We start from the raw sequence: 19,217 nt of genomic DNA, 5'->3' as shown, positions 1-19,217 counted from the left end.
AATACGTTCCCACAAGTGACATGGGCAATAAAAGCTGTTGGTCAGAGTCATTTCTCAATACTAACTAAAAGTCGAAATCAGCACTCCAACTGAAAGCACATCACGATTCCAGTCTGTGAGGTAAAGCTTGGGTTGGCCAAACAGTCGTGGCATCACCTCTCTAGTGACTAAGCATGTGACTAAGTCCAGTGAACTTGTGTCTTCCCTCCCTGAACATGGGCAAACCAGGACTTCAGTTAGAGGAATGGTTCATGACTCCCACACGAAGATGATTGTCTTTGCCTGGACTCCCAGCCATGGTGGCTTTTAGAACCAGCCACCATTTCCTAAGAAAGCCGGAATGGTCCATGGGAAAGCAAGTGAGAGCAACCCTGGGTTCCAATAAAGCCAGCCCCAAGTCACAGCCATGTGTGTTGTCACGCTGATTGTGGGCAGCTCAGCCTCCAATGGAGTGGAGACAAACTTGCTTTGAGAAACCGCTCTGTCCAAAGCACGTATTTTTTGGCCAAATGAAAAATTCAGTCATGATGACATGAGTTCACCTTGCTGAGCAACGGTAGCTGATAGAGGTCTGTGTGTTATTGTAAAACATACACACACACACACACACACACACACACACACACACACACACACACACACAAAACATGAATCTGTTTTAAAAGATCAGCTTTTTTTCAATGCAACTTCTGTAGTTTAGTTTTTACTATAAAAATGACTTTCTCATATCTTGCTCTGATTGACAGGCGTTCCCTTAGGACCAGGTTAAATGCAGAGGTTTTTAGAAATATCTCTCTCCTTTTCCTCACCCCATCTTGGACTTGTTCATTCTGTCTGTGTAAAATAATATTAATTGCAATCACTTTCCTGAGCTGCTTCCCATTTATGCCTTATTAGCATAATTCACACTGGCTGTCCATGTGTTAGATTACCTTTGCCGTGTTTGATGAGGATACTAAATCCCATCTCTGCAAGCTAAGCTTTCACAATTTGTGGCTCATGTCTTATGGCTGGCTGCTCGCAAACAGAAAAATTGGACAGAGTGTTTGTGATCAAGTAAATATAGGGAAACCTATGTGGAAAAAAATCTCTCTAGAGACGTGGACTTTGGGGAAAAGGCTGATACAAACTTCCTATTGGCTAAGCAAGATATCATACTTACTAATTAATGGGACAGTGTGAAATATACTTGTGATCATATTGGGTCAAATATGAGCACAGCATTTGTCTTGAATTTGTCATCAATCATTCAATGTTTTCATTGACACAAAAGGAGTTGAGCCCCTAATCTATACATTAACTTTTCTTAATTTTGTTTTGCAACTTCAAGACAAAATAACTTATTCTTGTTCTTGTTGACTGAACAAAAAATCCAGTTCAATATATGTTGTGGCCCCCTAGTGTCTTCTTAATCCCCAGATGTGAGGCAGGACTTCTCTGATTTTCTTCCTTTTTCCTCCAGCAAAATTTCCATCCATTATAGTATAGTTCAGTGGTTCCCAAACTTCCTAATGCTGTGACCTTTTAATACAGTTTTGGCATTCCCTAACCATAAAGTTATTCTTGTTGCTACTTAATAACTGTAATTTGCTACTGTTATGAATCATAATGCAAATATCTGTGTTTTCCAATGGGCTTAGGTGACTCCTACGAAAGAGTTGTTCAACCCCAAGGGGTCCTGTCTCACAGGTTGAGAACCAATGGTTTGATCCTTGTGCCACATTTCCAGTGTGTCTTACTGTCTGGAAGATGTACAGCACATACTTTGTGTCACTCATTGTCACCATCACTACCTGGACCTACAGTAGCAGCATCTAATAAGGGATCTAATATCCAAACATGTGCCATATCCACTGCACAGTGTATAGCCATATATGGGAGACATAGATAGGCTTCATGTCCCTCTAATGATGGAGCCAACCCACAAATTCAATTAGCTTCTGATAACTGCATGCTCGGATGTATATGGGTTCTTTCCATCTGCTTTAAGAATCCTTCTGAAGCTCTTAGCAGCATGGAAGAAGCTTTCTGTTTGGAGAAAAATAGAGACGTAACCATCTCATGTTCCCTCCAGCAGAAAAAACCCCTACCTTACTGCCAGGGGACCAGAATGTGCCTTATGCAGAAGTCCATTCATTCCTTTTATTCTCCACTAGCATTGGCTGCAAACAGTGCAGCAACCAGATGTTCCCCAGAAGCATCTCATTTGGTTTTTTGTTGCTGTTTGGAAAGTGTTGTTTTGTGTGCTTGAATTCCAGCCCTGCAGTTAAGCTAAAGGAAGGCAGAGTGTACTTTTATAGCCCCTTAGTTAAATGATCTCCCTTTCTCTGAAAACCCCATTTGAGAAATTAGTGAAATACTGACTGTATATGTGATTGACCCTTATAGCCAGAGGGCCACCTGATTAACTCTTCTCTTGGTTATTAACTAGGGACTCTGGCAGATGTAGTAGGGAGGAAAAGAAGGCCACTGGAACTGATGATTTAATTCAGTGTTAGTGTGAATGCTTAACATGGTCAAGGACCTGGGTTTGATCCATAGTAGTACAAAGGAACAAAAGGAGGGAGGAAGGAAAAGATAGAGGAAAGGAAGGATGGAGGGAAGGTGGGAAGGGAGGAGGGAGGGAGAGAGCCTCCTCCACTAGCATCTGTTTTACCTGCAAGGCAATTTCTGAGTCACAGAGATGTTTCACATCCCTTGGAAATATAATTGTGCTCGTACGGTGCATCCAAAGATTTCAAGTCCTGAAAAATCTATATTAGGATTAAGCCAGATGCCATAAAGTCACGATGCATGTTACTCTGTTAGAACACGGGTAGTAAGAATCTGGATTAACTCCAAAGTCAGACGTTAAATAATTTGCTTTGAGCACTGAATTTAAAAATAGCCATAGGTTAAGGGAGCACAAAGCCTTCATCACTCAGAGTGTGCTGACTTCAGTCAGTCGTGTAAAATCTGTCACAGTAATCACAAGCAGATCAGCAGGGCTCTTGAAAATACCCTCCGTTCACCCTCTACATCTCAAGTAGCATGAGCATTGAATGCTTTCTCTAGTGCTAAATTGAAGGCATCATGCTTGAGTATATTGGTCACTACCTTCTTTTCTGCTGTACTAGCATCTGATGTAATGCCCAACATTTCCTACATTTCCTCGACTAGAAGAGAACACTCACCCATGGCATTGATATCCCAGAGTCCCCTTAACCATTCTTCTCAGTAAATATTAAGCATGAAAGACAAAGAAGTGGGTTTTTTTTTTTTTTGTATTTGTAAAGGGCTTAATCTGATTATAATACCTCACTAAACTCATGAACCCCAAGACATTACAGTAGACAATAACACTCTTTTTTTCTTTCTTAACATTTGAATAAAGTAATGCAAATTAAGATTCTTAGCATATTGCAAACTGATTTGAATAAGATATGGAAGAGGCATGTCGGTATTCTCTGAGGTTCCCATATCCTCCCATAATGCTGAAGGAATTTAATTGAAACTGACTTTGTTTATTTTCTATCCTGAGTCATTAGGATGAGAACGCTATAATCCTGACAGAGCGAGGGAGTATTAAATTAAAGCCCTGCTTGGCCTCACCAATGACAGGGGTATGGTCCAGAGCCGGGGAGGCTGTGCTGACCCATTGCTCCTCTCGGTGTTTACTGAGCCTATAAGTAGAACTGGGACTTCGGCTTCCTCCCTTCTCTCACTCAGGCTGGCATTCCTTCTGTGACTGGCCTCCTTGAGTTTATATGATCTATTTTAACAGTGCCCCTCAGGACCTCTAAAAGGAATTCAGTTGAGAGAAGTATACAGGCGGTGTATTCAGAACTAACTGCTGAGAGAGCCTGACAGGAGAGACTGTTACTGGCTTTGGCCGTACATCAACACCACAGGGGAAATGCGGGTTAAGGCCAGGATTCAAGGAAGAGTGCGTTCTAGAGTTCTGGAGGATTATAGGTTTATGGGTCAAATGGCTATCAGGCTGGTACACTAAGCACCTTATCAGTTCCTAACACAACTGGACACTCTGTCTAAAATGAGGCATTTAAAAAAAATGGTATTGGCTAAAACCTCCCTTACAGGAACAGAGGTGAAACCAAGAGGAGTGAATGTGGCAAAAGTTACTTTCAGAAACAGACGTTAGCTAAATATATATGACAAAATTGTGCAAATTTTAAAAAACAGTAGTGTGATGACAAAGGAGGTTATTTGTGCTTGCAATGGATATAAAATATTTTTTAGTTTTCTCCACATAAGCACATGACACATAGTCATCAGAAGAATAAAAAGGTTTAGAATACCTAATTTGAAAAAGTAAATGTAACTGTTAACTCTCATCACCTCCTACGGAGAGGAGTAAGCATCGATATGCCTAAGAAGGGAGAGCAGTGGGACGAATGGCGAGTTCTGAGCATGCTCAGCAGACATAGATTTGAGAGCAGGCAGGAAATCATCAGTGACACTCATGAAGGGCTGGGTTTTATGGCCTAGTTGTCATTAGGTGAAATAAAGACCTTACCTTAACTCTTCACAGGAGTTCAAACACTCTTCAGAAAGAAAAGAAAAGTTAACCCCTGGATTCCCACACACCCAAGTGTGTCCAGAGACCATTAAAGGGACAGCCATGTAGAATGGAGTCACATGGGCAACAAAGAAGTTGTTCAGAAGGGAAAGGTGTTCTCTAACAGAAAAGATGGGAGAAGAGCAGCTCGCCAAGAAACTCGGAGGAAAAAGTGATAGATACCATCACCTGATAAAACGGGGTGCTCGGAACAGGGCTGGAAGTAGGGAAGAAATTGAACTAGGAAAACAGCGTCCAAGGGACACAGACAGAACATTTAATCCATCAGCTCCCAGGACCTTCCTTTACATAATATAGCCTTGGCCAAGACTACCACTTTCTTCTTGAAAGTTAAAAAAGAAATACAACATAAATTTAAAAATATGTGTTTGAGAGGTGCCTAGTTAACCAGAATGTTGAGGAAGAGCAGCATTATGGGAGGCTCATCCGAGTCAAGGAAGTTCTGGTGACTGGAGAGACACAGGAATGGTTTAAGATCCTTTGTGCTCTCTGATACAACAATGGCGGAAACAGGCCTTCACGTGCTAGAGTGAGAAGTAGCAGAGATGCCTGTCGCCTGGTGAGAAGTGAGAAGACTCTATTTGACCATGGACTCTCCTCTTAAAAATGAACAGGCGTTGCTTTGTCAAGAGAAGCACTGGGTATTGTCCAGGTGCAGGAGGAAGTAGTCAGTATGGGAGCTCCCTAGAGCTGGCACACTGGCAAAGCTGGTTTGCTTCTCCATGGTGAAGTGTTGCTTGGCAACGCCTTGCCATCATCAGCATGGGCATCAGCCTGGCATTTGTACGCAGAAATCCACAGGCATGGCTCAGAGGTCACCACACAGGTGTTTGCACAACACTTCCTCAAAAGTGTAGGCATCCTGTTTGCTTTTCCCTCACGTGTTACATCCCTGATATCCTTAGAGGCAAACAGATACACAGAGCCAAAGAGGACTTTTAAGGCAGCCAACACAGTCTGATCCATGGGAGAACCGAGAACGAAGATGAATGATTTGCTAAGTCTGTGGAGGGCTCTTCTCTCTCCAGACCATGCTACTTATCCTGGTCAGCCTTGTCACCAAAGCTCAAGGGCCTAATTTACAATGACAGAAGTAATCCTCTGCCTATTGGGCTGTCGCCCCATGTAAGATCTCTAGTCCTGGGAAATCTGTAAAATAACAGGCTTTACTAATTAATGTTGGACGTCTACGTGAATAGGCCATAGGAGCTATACTTACAGGAGTGTACTGGCTATTGAACACTAATGCTCCCTCTTGAACTTTTCCATTTCTTTCTTCTGATATGTGCAAGCGCTTTATTTGTTAGGTACAGATTTAGAAGTCTCACTAAGCTTATCAGGTTATTATCTTCCCAGTTTCCAAGATGGCACCATGACATTCAGCAACATGTTCAAGGTTAGGTAGCTAATTTGGAATAAACCCAGGGTGTACATCCAGGATTGGAGAGGTTTATTAGAAAATCTGTCTCTCTAACAAGTTCTACCTTCCTTTGTCTGGTTGTAGAAACTGTGAAATACCACCATAATACCATTAGGTCTTCCTAAACAGACACTTTCACGACTGCTTCGTTTGACAGTTTCCATAAACCACAGTTTCCTGGTTCTTGTATGGGGAAATCTAGAGAATCAAATTGCCTGTTGAGGTAAAGACGAGGCGTAATGATGAACTGCTGGTACTTCATACAAGTAATACATTCAGTGTTATTGGCTGGCCAAGGGGTGCTTCGGGATGATAAGAAAAGAATATCCTAAAATACACAGCACCCAAACCTATCCAGAAGACTTACATGAAAAACCACACAAGAGACATTTAGTTGGCATTAGGATTTGTGTCAGGCGTCAACAGATGAATCTATCTCTAAGCAAAACGGTTCAAGCCGAAATAGTTACAACAGGTCACATAGACAAGCAAAAACACAGACTGATTAAAAAAACAAACAAACAAACATCCACAGTGCTTTTAAGGCTGGGGGTGGTCCACGCATACAATCCCAGCACTTTAGAGGGAGGAACAGGAGGCTATACAGCAAGTCAATGGTAGCCTGGCTCACATGAAATCCCCGTATCAAAACAAAACAAAGGCTTGCGAAGTGGTAGAGCAGACTGGTTAAAGTGACACATCTAAAAGTGGCCTATTGGGAACTGATCGGAAAAGTGTTATCCATTCTAATCTGCTGCAACTGATTGTCATTATGAATCTTGGAACCTAGCCCTGGCATGAGGAATCAGTAGATCGACTTTAGGTGGAGCATACTGGAGTTATCATGGGGTATTAGGATTCAAATTACAATGAAGAACAATAATGCAATGACCATGACCTTCATGTGAGGATCATGTGACAACCACGGCCATTGTGTCAACCTAGCACCATGCCTATACTGGGTATTAATATGTCAGATCACCTGATTTCATACAATAAAAACGTAAATAAATACAGCTAGCATCAATAAAAACAAAACGTACCTTAACTTTCCACTTCTGTTCTCAAGAATGAGTAGCTAGAGTCTAAGGCTCAGAGCACCCACATTTCCTTTTGAAAAGCCAGATTCACTTTTCTGTGGGAATACATTCTATATTAACTATTTGTCACCAGACAGGTCACTGCGTGTGATGGTCCTTGATCCTGTCCTCCCATTAAAACACAATCCGAGAGGTTAACTTTGCCCTTCCAAACTCTCCACTTGCCTACCACTGGGTTATTTTTTAGTATTTTTAAATCACTCATCTAACTCTTCTCTGAGGCAGAAGGCAATCTACAGCACTGTTGTGAGTCAGCCCTAGGAAAGAGAGCTCCCTTCCCACAGCATACGCAACAATCCGGCCTTCACAGAGAGTTAGGTAATTATCACCAACAAAGCACTCCAAAGAAACCAAAAGGATCAAAAGGATCATATGCTTACAATCAAGGGGTCAGGGAGAGCACAGTAGGGTCAGAATGCATACAAAATAACATAAACCAGATTTTGGGAACCCCAGGGGGTGGGAAGCTGTTTCATTCCCTGGCTTTATTTTCAAGCAGCAAAAGATAATCTATTTTCCAGGGATTTGGGAAAGAAGACCAATCCGGGTGGGTGTGCTGTCATTTCTATTTCTTCCTTTTCACAGTCTTTGGGGAGGGCCCATTGAAACTACTGCAAAAGGCCATCTTCTCAGTACATTAGTAACTGAACCTCTTTGGAAAAGGACCAGGGCTGATCTATCTACTACCGTAGGGAACAGCATTAATGAGGCTGCAGTGGGATTCAAAGATGTACCCTGGAAGTTTCTGTTTGCCAACACCATGGAGTGCAGCAAACTTAAGAGTAAAGCTTGAATAGAGGAATTCAGTTCTGTGCCAGGGCATTGCAGAGAACAGGGCAATGTCTCTATTCATTGAGTTTAGAGTCAAATAAGAGCCACACCGCTCAAGAGGAAACATTTTTAAAGGAATACATCTTTTTAAAAAATCAGTAAAAGAATAAGGAAGGAGAAAGTCCAAGCATTTAGGCTGTCAGATAAATTCATCATTGTTTGTCCTTAGGCTCCTGGAGGTGGCTCCAGCACACGGGAATTAATAAGTACAGATGAAGGCGTAGAATAAAAGACAAAGAAGGTGGTCTGCCAGGGGGAACGGCAGGAAGTGACGGGAGCTATGAAGCTGAATGAACCCGAGGGGATTGGGATCCAGAGGGCGTCTGTAAGCAAAGGCATAGAAATTACTCATGAAAGCAACAGAAACTGAACTGGGATCAGCTCTAAGTAGAAGCTCTAAAAAGTCTGACTCTAATTAGAAAACCAACGGGGGATTAAAGGGTAAGAAACTGGATACGGGGAGAAATATCCTCTAGCAACGTGGCATTAGCTTGCCCATAGCATCGCACAGTAGCATGCTGTGGAAGCTAATATTGGAAGCTATTCCAAGCAGTCGGTTTAAGAGGGCAGGTTGTTCCATCTGTGTCTCAACTCACCAATTTTACTAACCACGGGAAGGGGGAAAACACCTTCCATTCTTCCAGGCTTGGACAAGACAACCAGTAGGTTTGTGTCTTAGTTTTGTAGGATACAAATAGGAGGACATGTAAGGTATCACAGAAATAAATGGCTCGAGGTTTGGGTGAAGCATCTCAGAGCTTAGAAAAAGAGAATGATTTTTTTTCATTTATTTGATGGAGGAAGTATAAGCATATATTCGCTAATAAATAAAATTAGAAAGGAAATGAAAAGGCCAGTCATATCCATGAACACAGGTGTCAAAATCTTAGTAAAATCTTGGCAAATGAGACCTAGCTCTATATAAAGGAGATTAATATAATAATCAACTTGAGTCATCTCATAAGCATGATAGTAGTTTCTACCAGAAAACTCAGCTAATGAGATGAATTATGCTAACGAGTGAGGGATGAAAAAACAAGATAAAAATGCACAACATTTATTTTATGTTAAATCTGAAAATACAAATGGAAAATAGACTTAAGATACCTGCAAACAACTGACAGCCCCTACACTGAGGTCATGGAGCATGAAAGTGTCGACTTGATCAACATTATAGATGACAGTCACCTTAGTCACCTTGATATCAGGAGGAGGTCAGCAGTGGTGCTGACCACACAGACATCTCTTCAGTTCTGCACCAGTGTGGAGAGGAACAGAAAAGTACACGCGAAGCATGAGGGACATGAGCAGAGTGAAATCTTCAGTATTTGTTAATGATGCTACAGAATTTCCTCCCACAGAAAGGCCCTTCGCATAGTTTACACAGTTAAAGGTTAATAGGGACCTTGATACAGAGACAAGCTTTTAAAAGCCAACTGCATTGTCCTATGCCAGCGAAGAACATTTAGATGATATAACCATAAAATTGCAACACATGAAGTGTCATTAATGATATAAAGTCACTAGGAACACAGTAAACAAAGGATGATGGAACTACTAAATACTACTGATGCCCATTTAGACGCAGAAATCCACAACTCTGGAATTGAAGGCTTTTTTTCCCCTAAAGACATTAATCTTGTCCATACTTATATCTAATCTCATGGAATAGGCATAAAAATTGAAGTTTTTTTCATTTGTGTGTGTGGCTTGTTTGTGTGTGAGAGAGATGTATGTTGTGTGTGTGTGTGTGTGTGTGTGTGTGTGAGAGAGAGAGAGAGAGAGAGAGAAAGGTATGTGTGTGTGTGAGAGAGAGAGTGAGTGAGAGATGTGTGTGTGTGTGAGAGAGAGAGAGAGAGAGTGTGTGTGTGTGTGTGTGTGTGTGTGTGTGTGTGTGTGTGTGTGTGTGTGCATGTGAGAGAGAGACTTTTATTCAGGTGACTGTGAAAACCAAAAGGTGATCTGAATCTGAAGTTGCATACAGCGTGATCCATGGGATGTGGGCTCTGGGATCCTATCTCAGGTTCTCACTCTTAACTACCAAGCCAAACCGTCTCTCCAAACTATTCATAAAATTTTAATACTATTTGATAATAATATTCATTAATTTTAATATGGCAAACTGCTTTTAATTTTTATTTAAACAAAAAGGCCCTTGTGACTAAGACACTCTGAGCGAGAACAAATGTATGAGTTTATCCTCTATCAGACATTAAGACCTAGACTCAAAACAAATAGAAACAATGTGGTTTTTGTGTAAGAACAATCATGCTGGGTTGGAGGAATGGCTCAGGAGTGAAGAGTCGATATTTCTTGTAGAAGACCAAGGCTCAGCTCCCAGCACTCACGTGGCAACTCACAACCATCTGTAAGGCCAGTTCCACAGGATCAAACGCTCTCTGTTATCCTCTGACAAGTATGGGGCTTGCATGTGGTGTGCATAAATTCATGAAGACAAAATAATTATATACAAAATATAAATAAATCTTTTAAAAAGTAACAGAAATATTGATCAATAAAACAAATGAGAAAATCTATTACAATATTGGCATTTTTCTCTTGTGACTAACCAAAAGCCATCCAATTAGACTTAAAATCCACTAAACATAAAGAAATTCAGGCCTGGTACTGAAAACCCAGCCAACTCCCTGTGGCCACAGAGATTGTGAACCCTAGAGAAAAACCTGCTCCTGCAACGTTCCCAAACCAGGACAATTTCTAAATGCCTTCTAAATATTCATCCTTATACCCACAGTTGAGTTTAACCTTCACTCCTCATCAAAAACATTTCTCTTTGCAACAGATGGAGACCATTACAGAAAACCCACAACTGTTCAACCTGGAGATGAAAACTGATCATGGAATGCTCAACCCCAATTGATATTTCTACGACACAGCCCTGAGACTAAAGGAAGATCACAGAAGGGACAGAAGGATTGTAAGAGTCAGAGGACCAGGCCCTGTGTCCTGTGTTGTGAGATGTAATGCCTTCTGCTCCCATACAATCTCAACCATATAGTCACCTAAACGAGACACGTACAAGACAGCGCTGACACGCCAGCATCGATGGGTGAGCTCCTACAAGGCCAAACTCCCAAATGGAGATCTACAGGCAATTAGTAGATGCAGGGAAAGAGCTTCAGTCTTCTTCAAGCATGAGTCTTTCGATAGGTTATGTCACTCTACGTGGTCATCTCTAAACGCATACAAGTAAACAGATTCATCAGGTTTTATTCATTATATATGTGTGTGCATGCATATGTATATATGCACACACATATATGCATATGTATGCATACATTATGCACATGTGTATACATATATCTATGTATATTTATATGTATATATGTGTAAATATAACAATATATATAACAACATATATATGTATATATGTGTATATATAAAACAAAGAAAGAAAAGGTTATGAATTTCAGAGAGAGTAGAAGAGGATACTGGAGAAGTTGTATGGGTGGAGGAAGGTATGAAAATGATATATATAGTCATGTATGAAATACCCAATAGAATTTATGGTACCAATAATTATTTGTGATCAGTAAAAAGTATTCCATGATAACCATGCCCTTTGATTATTATGATGTAAATAACTTTTTGTTCATGTAACGTTTTTATTTTTCTTTCATATAATGCATCCTGACCATAGACTCTGCTCCCTCTGGGTCTCCCAGTTAGCCCCCAACTCCCCATTTCTCTGGATCCACTGCTCCTTCACTTTCCTTCTGAAAAGTGCAGTCCTCCCAGGGATACCAACCAAACATAGCGTAAGAAGTTATAGTAAGACTAGGCACAAACTCTCATGCTAACTTTGTTTCGAAAAAAAAAAAATTCCTTTAAACATCCCAAAGACATCAACTACAGGAAAATACTAATAATATGAGATATTTTAAAATCATGAACCATCTGTCGTCAGGATGAAACTCAAGGGAGCTTTAGGAATGTAACCCACAAGCTGAAGAAAATTTATAACAGAGAGAAGGAAAAATGTATTTGTGACCCACAAAAACATGTTCATGGAACTATTAAGAAACAGATAACCCAAGGGGGAAAAAGTTTGTCCAACAACAAAACGAACCGCTTCATGGACGAACAAACATAAGTGGCCTTTAAATGCATGAAAAGATGCTCTACCAGTGTGTAAATTCAGAACACAAATATGTTCCATCACAAGACACAATGGCACACCACCATCAGACTGGCAATTTATTTTTACTCCATTCATTTCAAGCATTTTCTGAGTGGATCAATGGAGGTGCTTATCACTGTAGCTGAGTCTACGAGTTGAATGACCTCTCCCTACACCCAAACAGCTGAGGCTATATACCACCTGACTAAGACAATGCCATTGAAATGCTGAAACACTAGAGGACGCCAGAAGGAGCTGAGGAAGGAAAGCTTTGACTATCGTTTTCTGGTGCCTACATGGAGGTTGCACAGAACTCACAGCGGTTGCAGTTACCTACACAAGGCCAGCAGGAGACTAAGCCAGAAGTAAACCATCACTGATAGGGCAGGGGCCAAAGTTCCCACCCTTATCAGAGGAGCTGCCGTTGGTTGATGGCTGCTGAGGTGGGGGGTCACTCTACTTTGGGAACACGACTGCTGTTATGTTGTACATACCTCACTGGATGGCTGCAAACTCACATACCTGTGTCCAGCCCTCAGGATACTTTAGTAATTATATTAATAACAATATGGAGAAAGTTGGGAGAGAAACAGGAGAGCACTAGAAAGAGCTGACGGGAGGTACTAGTGAGTAGATACGTTCTAAACCTATTGTATAAATGCATTCAGACAGGTAAAACTGGACACACACACATGTCTGTACAACCACGCATAAATTCACATGTGGGGTAGCATGCATGCATGTAGTAAAATAAAGAAATGAGGACGTGCTGACACAGAGGCGAATGCAATTACTTCTGAAAGACAGGGGGACTAATGCCGTCCGAAAGCAGATGACCTGAGACTCTCAACTTACATGTGCTTTATGTTATTGACCGGAAAAAGGTTCACAATAGTCCCTTTAGTTATCATTTGAAGTGAGAAGCCGGATTCTATACATATTATCTATCTTACTATACAAATATATGTTTACATTAGAACAGTGATCAAACCTAATAGCATAGCTCTAGAATCCTAGGTATTCAGGAGACTAAGACAGGAGGACTGTAGTTCCATGCCTACCTGAGCTGTAGAGGCAGTTTGGTCTTTACCCAAGGCCAACCTGGGTAAAGCAAGAAGCAACAAGTGAGGAAGAGGAACACAACTTAGTGGTAGGCTATCTGCCTAGAATACACAGAGGCCCTGCGATCACTCACAGCGTCACATGTACAGAGAGAGAGGAGAAGACTGAGCTAAGGACTGATGAGATGGCCCAGAAGGTAGAGACCCCTAGGGTCCAGCTTGACACCCTGAGCTCAGCCCCTGGAACCCACATAGTAGAGGAAAAAACTGACTCCTACAAGTTGTCATTGGCCTCCACTTGTGCAGATGGGCCCACGTGCATGCACACACCCACATCCACAGGAAATAATAAGTGTAAAGCTGAAAACAAAAAATAAAACCCAGAAAATTGACTTGTCAAGGGATGGATTCTGATATCCCTGAAGAGTTCTTGTACCTATCATAGGGTATGTTATGGAGGATACTATAAAATACAGTCAACGCCAAGCCTGACTCACAGACGTGACGTGTGTGACCATGGCCATTACGTTTCTCAGAATGGTCACTGCCATCCATGTTTGCTATTTACTGTGGCGAGAAAAGTGACCACAGACATGATGAGACCCATGACTGATGAGTGTTCAGGAGGGTGTGTGTGTGTGTGTGTGTGTGTGTGTGTGTGTGTGTGTGTGTGCGCATGTGTCTGTGTCTGTCTCTGTGTGTATCCATCTCTGTGTGTGTATGCGTGTGTGTCTGTCTCTGTTAGAGTGTCTTGTGTGTGTGTCTGTGTATGTGTGTCTGTCTGTGTGTGTATGTGTCTATCTCTGTGTGTGTATGTTTGTGTATGTAGTGTACGTGTGTGTGTCTGTGTATGTGTGTGAGTCTATCTCTGTGTGAGTGTCTTGTGTGTGTCTGTGTATGTGTGTCTGTGTGTGTATGTGTCTATCTCTGTGTGTGTATGTGTCTATCTCTGTGTGTGTATGTGTGTATGTAGTGTATGTGTGTGTGTGTATATTGTGAGTCTATCTCTGTGTGAGTGTCTTATGTGTGTGTATGTATTGTTTGTGTGGGTCTGTCTCTCTGTGTGTATCTGTGTGTATGTAGTGTACATGTGTGTGTATGTAATGTGTGTATGTAGTGTGCATGTGTGTATATGTAATGTGTGTGTCTGTGCATGTGTGCATATGTGTGCATGTAGTGTGTGTGTGTGTATGTGTGTGTGATGCACACTTAGATGCTGCTGGAGAATCAAGAGTTTATTGATGTTCTTTTAAAAGTGTCTAGTGATGCTTTTTCCATGCACTATTCTTTTGAAAATTTTCTGTTCGGGTTCCAGGTCCACTTTTTAAATAGGTCAATTCATTCTTTCTTTTAAAATTTTGTTGTTGTTGTTGTTTAGCTCTTTATATATTCTGGATATTAGTTCTGTCAGATATACAGCTGGCAAAGACTCTTCCCCCTTCTATACCAAGACACTCGTTGGAAAATGTCCTATGTGTGCTCACACAGATGGTGGCTGTCAGAACAGCATTCTGAGAGGCTTGGAAAATCAACATGCTAAGAGCACAAAGAATCCAAGAGCTTAGAGCTGGAGAAGCTGCCTGGGCAGGAGGAGGTGATCCCAAGAGTGGTGGACATGATGAAGTGTGAGGCCCTAAAGGGAGAGGGGACTCGGAGGACAGGGCCATCAATCACTGCCAAGCTTATCTTCTGACAGGGAGTGGGGCTCCAGCTTCCAGATGTTGCATTAAAACATAATGTTCCCCCGGAGACGCACATGGCAGGCTGCCCTGAAGCTTCGGTTTCACTCAGCTAACTAATTATGAGAAAATGTAACATCGGTATTTCACTTTTCTACAGGGACAAATCATTCCCAGCAGGAGGGAGAAGTTGTTATTTTTTTTATTCAGTTTTCTTTTGTCATTAAAAAGAAATTACTTACACAGCAGTAAATAAACTCTTGTTAGAGGGAAGGAATTTTTTTCCCTTCTCAATAATTCTGTCAATTTTACCTTAATGCTGACAATCATTTCTTTGTTTTCCCAATAATGTGGTGAGTCAAAGAGAGGATAGCTTGGATATTGAATCTAGGACAAAATTGACTCAACCGTTTAGTAGCTATGTGGTATCAAGCCATTTATTTCAGGACTTATTCCCCAAGCTATAAAGTTAGGGAGATACATGCCCTGTAGGCTGTTATCTATTAACAACGAAACGAAGTAACGCAGTTACAGTGCGACAACACAGTTCTGAGTAAGTACTTGATACACTTTATCTTCTATTCTCAAAGTCAGAACACTCTGTTATGAGCATAAAAATAATATATGTGCCATCTATGCCTGGTGTTGGCAAGCTTATATGACCATTCATTCAATCCTGAACCCATTCTTTACTTGGGGACTTCAAGTCAAATTATGTATTAAGCATTTTGCTTTTCCTTGGATCTGATACAAAAATAAAAGGTTTCCAGTGAAGAGTTATTGTTTGTAGATAAACTCAAAAAAGGGCACATTTCTCCCCAGTAACCACTGTATCTTTTAACTTTTCCTAGTTCCTCTGTTTATTTTTTTAGGTTGGTTTTAGTTTTGTTTGTTCATTTGTTTGGACAAAACGACTCATTAGATTCTCTGTACTGGCCCCCAATCTGTGACTTCTCTGCCTCTGCCTCTGGGGTTGCGTGCAAATGCCAACATCTCAACCTCTGTGCTCTGTGGGGCAAACGTCAGCCAACCTACACATCCTGGAACACTGCCTGGATGGAAGAACATAAGAACAAGTTATTTCTGTGCCTGTAAGAAAACTGCAAGGCCATTTCTGCAGATGACTCTCCATTTCAGTTCACAACTATCCAGGGGACACACAGAACAGAGGAGCCCCATTGCACAACAGACAGACTGAGAGAGAAGGGGCGGGGTTGCTGTGCTCAAGAGTACTCTGAAGGGAGCTTGTAAGGAAGGGAAATGCCAGGGTTGTGGGGCTTTCTGAGTTAGATTTCTGCAAGAATGAATTTTGTTTCTGAAATAGCCAAAGGCAGCAGCTGTTACTGAAGGAAATAGGATTGCTGATGGAAAGAGAACAAAACAGAAAACTGAGAGGCATAGAGTTTTACATTCTGGTTTCACATCCCATTTGCCGACATGCCTCAGTTCTTTTAGAATAAAGCGGGGAAATGTGATTCACCTCTCTCCCAGAGGCATCGCAGTGCCATTACAACATGCAAAGGTTATACGAGAGTGGTGGTGTGACACTGAAGATGTTTCATGATGGCCACAGTAAATATCAATCCCTAACATATATAAATGTAAGGCAACATACTGTGCCACACAGAACATCATACTAGTAAAGAAGCATGTACAAATGTTTCCCTGAGGATGCACAGACCAGTAGATGGTGCACAGTGAGGCAGCGTGGGTAAATCAGCATGCGTGATTAAACTTTAGAAGTTACAGGAGACAAAGAGGCATAAATATACAGCGCACCTTTGAATTCACCAAAGTATTAGACTCATCTATTTTGCAGAGCAGTTCCTCAACTAATCACATGTAATAGTTGTTAAAATGCTCTTAACTCCAAGAGCAAGGTTTTTTGGTGAGGGATCACTTTCCAAAGCTTCAAAGGGCCCTGACATACGCCTAGAGATCTCTCCTGACTCCTGAAGAAGTCCTAGTGGATTGTGGAAGTTGGATTTAGAATCTCCTCCCCCTTGTGAATAGAGGATTTACTCTTAAGCCTAAAAAGACAAAAGCAGCCAGAGGTTATTAAGGGTAAAAATAGTTCAAAATAAGGGCAAACGCATATTTCAAATTTATCACTTGGACACGGAAGCTGAAGGACTTATAAATATACAATCCAAGCCATATTCATACCAGCAACAATAGCAGTAGCATGCAATAATGGTTTACCATTAGGTGGTTGATTACCTAATTCTGACTTAATGGGCCTTGAACATAATTTTCCCTACAATTCTACAGAGAGCATGTTACAACCTCATTCTAATATTAGGACAGATTTCATAATGTAGCAGCAGGAGAGACAGCCTAAAACTCCCTCTCCGTTTCCTTAATTCACTCACTTAATAAATACATTTTTAATGTTTGCTTTTTGTCGGACACTGTATCAAAGAAATTGGCAGTCTGAGGAGCCATCAGTCTAAGGAAAGAATCAGACTAGTGTGTTAAGCTCAGGAAAATATATGGCATAACAAGTGGATCAGAGAGCTTTCAGGGAAGATGAGGAAGAGTGGGCAGAAACCGTTACATGACAAGAATCAAGAGTCATTTCCTTCTGGGGACAGCAAGAGTGAAAGCAGGGGATGCAGAAAATGCAAGTGATCCAGAAATTAGATAGAGTCATATGCCTGAAGTGCGGGCTATTGACAGGAGGATGGGAAAAGATGGCCGATAAAACAATAAGCACCAGAGGAAGATGGAGAGTCCATCCTTAGAGCCCAGTAGCGCTTGCTTTAAAATATGGTGTCTGAAGGCCAACAAGCTTTGGTCTGTTGCAAAGTGGTCATCCTGTATGTGAGATCTGCTATACACATACGGTGAACTGGAAAGGGGTAATCCAAAGGTGTGGGTTACGGTTATGGGGCAATCTCAACGTCCAAGAGGGACACCAACAAGTCAGCAGCAAAGGCTGATTACAGATGCTTGAGAAACATGTTCCGATGGACCCGTCACTGACACCAAGCAATTCTGAGTGACTATGGAATAAGTGAACAAAAATTAGAAATGACATAATCAGATGTTTTTGCCCTTTGAGTGACACAGCTGTCTGTTAAAGTAAGAATAATTCACGGCACTGAGTAAACAGCAAAGGACTCTGCCAACACAGAGATGTGGCCTCACCAAAGTCCCGTCAGACTTGGATGATCTCTCCTGTAACATCTCCTCATTTTCGATGTGAAAATCTGACTGGCAGAAAATAATGCTCACCTCAAAAGTTACGAGACATTTGTGATGGCGGACAGAGACCAGGTAGAAGATATTAAACTTCGTAATGCTTGTCAACCAGAATGCTTACAAAACAAATATGAAAATAATACTAGGTATGAAACAGCCTCATGCTTTTAGAACTGTTTGAGACGTTTCACACTAAAATGCTAAGGGTCAACATCTTAGAGACACTTTTTAAACAATGACCTACTATGACATTGTGCTATAAGGACCAGGGACGAATTTTGAGTGCAGAATTTAGGATAAAAAAAGACATATTCTTACCATGATCTTCCGAAGAGACTGGTGACCTATAAAAAATAATACAAACATGATAAATAATTTATATATGATAATGACAACAATAAGTACCCCTAATGCTATAGGAATTATGTAGTGAGAATTCAGCTAAGGTGGGGCTGGAAAGACGATGGTTCAGAGGTTAAGAGCACGTGCTATTCTTGCAGAGAACCCAGGTTTGGTTCCCAGCATCTACTTGGTGGCTCACTGCCATCCTTAAACCCAGTTCCAGAGGATCTGATACCTGCTATGGCCTCCATGGCGTACCAGTCACACACATGATGCACACACACACATACAGGCAAAACACTGGGGCATGTAAATCAAAATAAATAAATCTTTATAAAGTTAAAGAGAAACTCTGTATATAGGTATAACTAACGTCCTTGTTAAAAGGCAGATTCTAATCAGCATCACTTCCATATTATCTAGATTGGTGGAGTATTATGGGTTATTAAATGTCAGCAGCTTAAGCATAATGCCTCAGGGCTGCAACAAATTAGTTAAGTCTGGATGCATTGTGGAAGAATGAAAATTCATTGAACTCTGTTATCAAGTGAAACCTAATGCCCAAGGCCTAACACCTAGGACAAATGCCAGGAATCAAATATGCACTGGATTTAATACACAAAGGGCCATGCTCAGTCATTTTAAAAATGTAACAGAAGTAAAAGAAAATAAAGAAAATGAATTCATAATTATCATCATTTTCCTGTTTCTGAAACTCTTCATGGGATTTAATGTTTGCATGAGTTTAAGCTTCCATGTGACGGCCTAGCATCTCCAAACAGATAAAAATCAGGATAGGACCAAAAACCACTGGGGTCTCACAAATCTAATAAATCAATAACTTTCCTATATCACCTGTC

The 19,217-nt window shown here is 41.1% G+C and overlaps 1 protein-coding gene across 8 annotated transcripts in view; it reads right to left on the bottom strand.

The window, feature by feature from the left end:
• The window catches only part of Dgki (diacylglycerol kinase iota), a 441,511-nt gene that overhangs the window by 31,037 nt on the left and 391,257 nt on the right, over positions 1-19,217 (bottom strand). For all 8 annotated transcript variants that reach the window (XM_032906753.1, XM_032906748.1, XM_032906750.1 and 5 more), the window contains one exon: positions 18,334-18,359. In XM_032906753.1, the coding sequence (XP_032762644.1) occupies positions 18,334-18,359 (26 nt within the window). The remainder of the gene's footprint in view (positions 1-18,333; positions 18,360-19,217) is intronic.

The sequence above is a fragment of the Rattus rattus genome, chromosome 6 (assembly GCF_011064425.1).
Source record: "Rattus rattus isolate New Zealand chromosome 6, Rrattus_CSIRO_v1, whole genome shotgun sequence".
Lineage (NCBI taxonomy): Eukaryota > Metazoa > Chordata > Mammalia > Rodentia > Muridae > Rattus > Rattus rattus.
This window is presented reverse-complemented; position numbering and strand designations above follow the sequence as displayed.